Below are 6,000 nucleotides of genomic sequence, written 5' to 3' on the forward strand. Positions count from 1 at the left end.
AGACCAGGAGAAGCACCTGGCTCCCTCCTGGCTTCGGATCAGCGTGATGAGCTGGCCGTAGCGGCCATTGGAGGGTGAACCAACGGCAAAAAGGAAGACCTTCCTCTCTCTCTCTGTCTCTCTCTCTCACTATCCACTCTGCCTGTCCAAAAAAAAAAAAAAAAATTATTTAAATCCAGATTTTGTTAGAACATTCTTATAAAATGATTTAACAAACAATATATTTTTTTTTTTGGACAGGCAGAGTGGACAGTGAGAAAGAGAGACAGAGAGGAAGGTCTTCCTTTTTGCCGTTGGTTCACCCTCCAATGGCCGCCGCGGTAGGTGCACTGCGGCCGGGCACCGTGCTGCTCCAATGGCAGGAGCCTGGTGCTTCTCCTGGTCTCCCATGGGGTGCAGGGCCCAAGCACTTGGGCCATCCTCCACTGCACTCCCTGGCCACAGCAGAGAGCTGGCCTGGAAGAGGGGCAACCGGGACTAGAACCCGGTGTGCCAGTGCCGCAAGGCGGAGGATTAGCCTGTTAAGCCACGGCGCCGGCACAAACAACATTTTTACTTTAGAATTCATCAACACTCAAAAGCTATAATGAAAAACAAGTTACAATTTCTAACCATTGTTTTGGCCAATACTCAAAACTTTTTGAGAAAGAAATTAGATCAAGAAAAAGTAACCCACAAGCTTCAATTTTAGACTTTCTGCTATAGAAGAACTTTTAAACTATATCCAATAGAAATACTTATCTGATCTACCAGTGGGGAACTGGGAAAAAGAAAACTGTGTGTTTACAAATAATGAATTTTTATCTTTATACAGGCAGTATAAAATACTTGAGAAAATTCAAATAGTAAACACACAGAATAAAATCTGAAAGCTGGAGGGACCTTAGATAAATCAGTTGCTTGAAGTTTCATAGTACATTATCAACAAAGCTTTATAAGTTTGTATCTGGGCTACAGCAGCACTCTTCTATAATACTTTCACTCACTCCTACATATTATACTGCCTCATTAGCAACAGGTTTGCTAGGTAACTGCAAGAGCCCTCTGTTAAGTCTCTGGGGATAGTTCCCAGATTTAGGACTGCCTTCCTGAGTTCTTTCTCTTTTCTTCAGAAGGTTCTGAGAAGTAATACCTGTATAGTACAGCTATACAGTCTCAAACTTTGCTTTCTTCTCTTTCTCGAAATTAAGCACATAAGCCCATTATATGTCAGTTTTATTGCCAGGAGGACAGATGCAAAAATAAGTTCCAAAGACTAAAAGTTGCAACTACTGGTAAGTCATTTAAATGCCCCAAAACTAGGGACAGGTTTTTGGCTTAGTGGTTAAGATGTCCACATTCCATCTCTGAGTTCTTAGACCAGATAGATACCAGGCTCTGCTCCTGACTCTAGCTTTTTGCCAAAGCACACCCTTGTAAGCAGTAGCAATGGCTCAAATGATTGTGTTCTTGCCGCCCATGTGGGAGACCTGGATTGAGTTCCCAGTTCCTGGCTGTGGCCCTCCCTAGCTGAGGGTTGTTGTAGGCCATTGGGAGTGAACTAGCAGATGAATGCTCTCTACTTATCTCATCTCTTTCTTGATTAAATAAATCCTTAAAAAATGTCCCAAGGGGCCAGAGCTGTGGCACAGCGGGTTAAAGCCCTGGCCTGAGGTGCCGGCATCCCATATGGGCACCAGTTCTAGTCCTGGCTGTTCCTCTTCCGTTCCAGTTCTCTCTTGTGGCCTGGGATAGCAATGGAGGATGGCTCAAATGCTTGGGCCCCTACACCCCTGTTGGAGACCCGGAGGAGGCTCCTGGCTCCTGGCTTCAGATCTGTGCAGCTCCAGCCATTGCCGCTATCTGGGGAGTGAACCACTGGATGGAAGACCTTTCTGTCTCTACCTCGCTCTGTAACCCTGTCTTTCAAGTGCATAAAATGGATCTTTAAAGAAAAAAAAAAAAAAGTCCCCAAACTAAACTAGGTATTTTACACATAAGCAGATATTAGATACTATTTAGCAGGAATAAACTGTATGTTTATGCTATACTATACAATATAAAAAATCCAGGATTAAAATATTTCAAAATAACTTGTTTTTGTCAACAGTGAGATTACAAAGAAAATTTAATTGGTAAGTAAAAGCCCCACTTTACTCTCTTGAGTGATCCTTGGAGAAGTCACATGGACCTGTTTATCTGTAAAATGGAGGGTGCTGGGCAAGATAAGCTCTGGGCCCTCCACTCTGCCTTTGTATCAGACCAAATCTGTGAAAAGGATTCCAAACAAACCCTACTAGAACCTATCAAGTCTAGAATTTCATGACAGCAGGATTCTAAGTCAACACTTCTATTAGGCAGCACTTCATAAATCTAAATGAAGTTGCTATATGTCTCTATTTACAGAACTGCCTTTATTAAGTAACATAAAACTGTTTGTTTCATTAATTGAATCGAGATCACTTACTCTCTTTTGGGAATCAGTCATTAAAATTTTACAATATAGTATCAATGAACACAGTTTTCAGTGACCAATAATATGAATTCAAAAAGAAAATGTGATAAACATCCTCTGACTTCCAACTTTGGTGAGACATTAGAATCTGAAATTATGTTGCACTAGAAAAAGTAAATTAGCTACTTTTTAAAAAAACTCTGAATTTGTTTACATCAAACACTTTTCCCCCAACGAACAATTACAGTTCAGGGTCACCAAATTTATTAAACATAAAAACCTTTTCTAAACATGACACACTGAGTAATAACAGGAAATTCTGCTGATATTGCACACTGTTTGCCTGAAAAGTCCTACAATAGAAGCCTTCTGTAACTTAAACTCTTAATTTTGTCATTACACTTGATCTTCCTATCTCAAGTAACATCAATATTATTGTTTCTGATTCTCTAGGAGAAAAAACTAGGGAATTTCCTATGATAATGTATACTTTCTAGAGATTGAATAAAAACAGTACCTCCAAGACCTCCCACAAACATTCTACTCAGTCATGTAGAAAACTTTAAGGATGGGGAAAATGAAAATCATTCATTTTCATTCTGTAGTATGCTAAGCTGATTTTTAACAATTAGATCCTTAAATAAACAAAATATAACTCATAACCTAAGGGTTTACTTAATAGATTCCTGCTAATCTTTCTTTAGCATATCAAAGAATGCTTAACAAAAGCCAAAGTAAGGGTTAGCCCAGCAGTTATGAAGGCCAGCTTCCCACACTGGAGTGCTGGAGTTCAATTCCCAGCTCAAATGAGATCCTGGGAGTCACCAGTGACAGCTCAGGTACTTGGGTCCTCACCACCTAGGTGAGACCTGGATGAGTTACTGGCTCCTGGCTCACACCTACACCTGCCCCAGCCCCAGCCCCAGCCCCAGCCCCAGCCCCAGCTGTTGAAGGCATTTGGGGAATGAACCAGTGGATGAGAGCTCTCTGCCTTGCAAATAAATAAATACAACTTTAAAAAAAAATCCAAACTAAATCCTTTATCCTAGGGATTGGAAGCCAAGAAAAGGGAGGTAATGTGATGAGCACTTTTAATAATTTAGAGCAACTCTACAGTCCTAAGAAGTATGGAATTATGTATGTTTTGAGGTCAATATCCCTTCTTAGAGATGCAGATATCAAGGTAAAAAGTAACTTGCTCAAAGTTTCTCAGCTAATAACTGGTGGATCCGAGGTACAAAACGGCACAGCCTGGCTTCAGTTTTAGCTCTCCCCACAGTCGTCTGCTCTACCTTTCAGTTCAATATAAGGGCACAACTGAAATAGGAGCAGCTACTCACAAACATGAACATTCAGAACACTAAAGGGCAGTTGAAATTGTAAAAGTGTGTACAACACGTCATCAGATTGCGCTGCCAAATTAAAACTAAGCAGTAAGTACAAATAGGCAAACACTTCAACATACATTGTAATAACATCTTTCTATCCATGTCAGACCAGGTAAATCTTAAAGGAGTAGTGACAATATAATCAGACACTTCTACTGACCTCACACACTGGTTTTATCAACGGTCTGAAATTTGGAACTTGCTTCTTTCTAATTCCCTTCTGTTCCCCCTTCACAAATACTTTCTTAATTATGCCAAACTACAAATTTCCTGATCATTGATTATCTTTCTCATAGCACTTAAAAGGTTTCAGGGGAATTTTAATCTGCATAGCTCAAAACACCTGTAGGCAGGCCAATAAGCGGATAAACCTTAAAAAAAAAAAAAAGATGGATAAAACAGAAGACAGAAAAGTCATTATGAACAATGAAATAGTAAGGAACACGAAGACAACAGTAACAATTTGTGATGAACATATTAACAAATTCACTACAAGCTATCAATTTATGATGTAGGAAGGTTTCCCGGCAAGGGAGCTGACGAGACGACTAATAAACCAACGGCCTGAGTCTAAGATGTTTGACAAACTTAATCCTCTTGGCCAAAAACAAGAACCGGGCGGGGGCGTGGGGAGGGGGGGCTGCCTGCCGGGGAGAAACGCACAAACGGCACGCAGGTGGAATGCGGGAGGGAGGTGATGTAGGTTTCGAGGATGACACACTGGCCTAGGGGACGCTTCCGGGCGCCACCAGCTACGTTGCAGCACCCAAGGGGTTGTGTTTGTTTACACCGTGTCGCCGGGAGGAAAGCCAGCAAGCTTCAAGTGGACGATTCAGTTAATAACGTCGAGGAGAAAGGAGGGCAACCGCATCGGAACATCTGGATCAGGAGATCGCCTCCCGGCCCCCGGGGCAGCGGACCGAGCCTCGATCATCGCTCCTCCTGAGTCCTGCGCACAAAGAACTGGCCGCTTTAGGTCAGTCCTCCGCCTCCTTCTGCCCCTATTACCGTGGCCTTCATTTCGGGCTAGCTAAGGGGAGACAGGGGCGAAGGGAGGCGAGGAGCCCCGGGGAGGATCCGTGCCTGCGCCCGGGAGGAAGCCGACCTCCCAGGGCAGGCCCCGGCCCGCGCCGCCACAGGAACTCCGCCGGCAGCCGCGCCTCGGCGACCAGATTCCGAGCGCGGCGCCTCCTTCCTTCCCCAGCCGCTCCACCACCACCTCGGTCTCCGTCTCCGCGGTCGCCAACGCCGCCCCCCCCTCAGGCCCCTCACATCGACGCAGCCTGCAGCCGGCGGCCTCCCGGCGCAATCCCGCCCCGCCGCGCCCTCGCTTCCGCTCGCCCTTTCAGGGGGCTTTCCCCGCTCCTTCGACTTTCGAGAGCGTCGAAGCCCCCTACCCCAGGGCTCGGCTCTGCTACCTGGATCCGCTTCTTGTGTCGCCTGCGTTCCGCCATGTTGGCCGCTCCGCCCGGTTCCCTCTGACGTGGAGCGAGGAGGGGGGCGGTGGAAACCTCGCGAGAGCGCGCCTCGCGGCCCGTTATGTAACCCGCGGGCCGGCGCCGGGCCGGGGAAGACCGGCTGCCCCGCGAGCCCGCGGGCGTCGGCGGCGGCTGCTGTTGCGGGAGCTGCAGAAGCGCTGGGCCTGGGGACGTCAAGTGGATCAGCGGCCGTGGCAGGCTGGGAAGAGCCCTCGGTTCTCAAAACTGAGCGTATGCATCACCTGGGAGGCTGCTAACATACAGATTCCTGGGCCCCACCCGCTCGGAGCCCGAGCCGGCGCTTTGGGGTGGGGCCTGTGCCGGGGTGTTGACTGAGCCCTGCAGAGGTCTGGTCTGGGGCATGCCAGCCCTGCCGTGGTCCCTGCAAGCCCTGGCCCGCTCCACGGAAGTGTCAGGAAATTCCGTTTTCCAGGAAAACCAAGACAGCTGAGGGACAGAGCCATAGATGGACAAATCTAGGGGCTCCACGGTTGGTAGATGCGGGGCCCAGAGCCACTCATCAAACAGATTCTCGGATTCTCCATTCCATGTCCCACTTTGCTTCTCCAAATTCACCTACAGAGTTGAGGAGTCAGAGGGAACCTAAGGAAATAGAGTAAGACGAATAGGAGGGATTCTAAGACGCTGGGGATAAAGAAGCCTGGGGAATTACTAGTACTGTAACTGTTGTCATTTTAGG

General features: G+C 46.6%; 1 protein-coding gene across 2 annotated transcripts in view; it reads right to left on the reverse strand.

Annotated features, from left to right (window-relative positions):
• Positions 1 to 5,341, reverse strand: part of SEC62 (SEC62 homolog, preprotein translocation factor) — a 37,634-nt gene extending 32,293 nt beyond the window's left edge. Inside the window, exon 1 of one of the 2 annotated variants that reach the window (XM_062212013.1) lies at positions 5,241 to 5,341. In XM_062212013.1, coding sequence (XP_062067997.1) covers positions 5,241 to 5,276 — 36 coding nt within the window. In that variant the 5' untranslated portion in view covers positions 5,277 to 5,341. Of the gene's footprint in view, positions 1 to 5,219 lie in introns of both variants that reach the window. The other variant, XM_062212005.1, reaches the window with a different exon arrangement.
• Positions 5,342 to 6,000: the final 659 nt, after the last annotated feature.

Source organism: Lepus europaeus, chromosome 2 (assembly GCF_033115175.1).
Source record: "Lepus europaeus isolate LE1 chromosome 2, mLepTim1.pri, whole genome shotgun sequence".
In the NCBI taxonomy this organism is placed as follows: domain Eukaryota; kingdom Metazoa; phylum Chordata; class Mammalia; order Lagomorpha; family Leporidae; genus Lepus; species Lepus europaeus.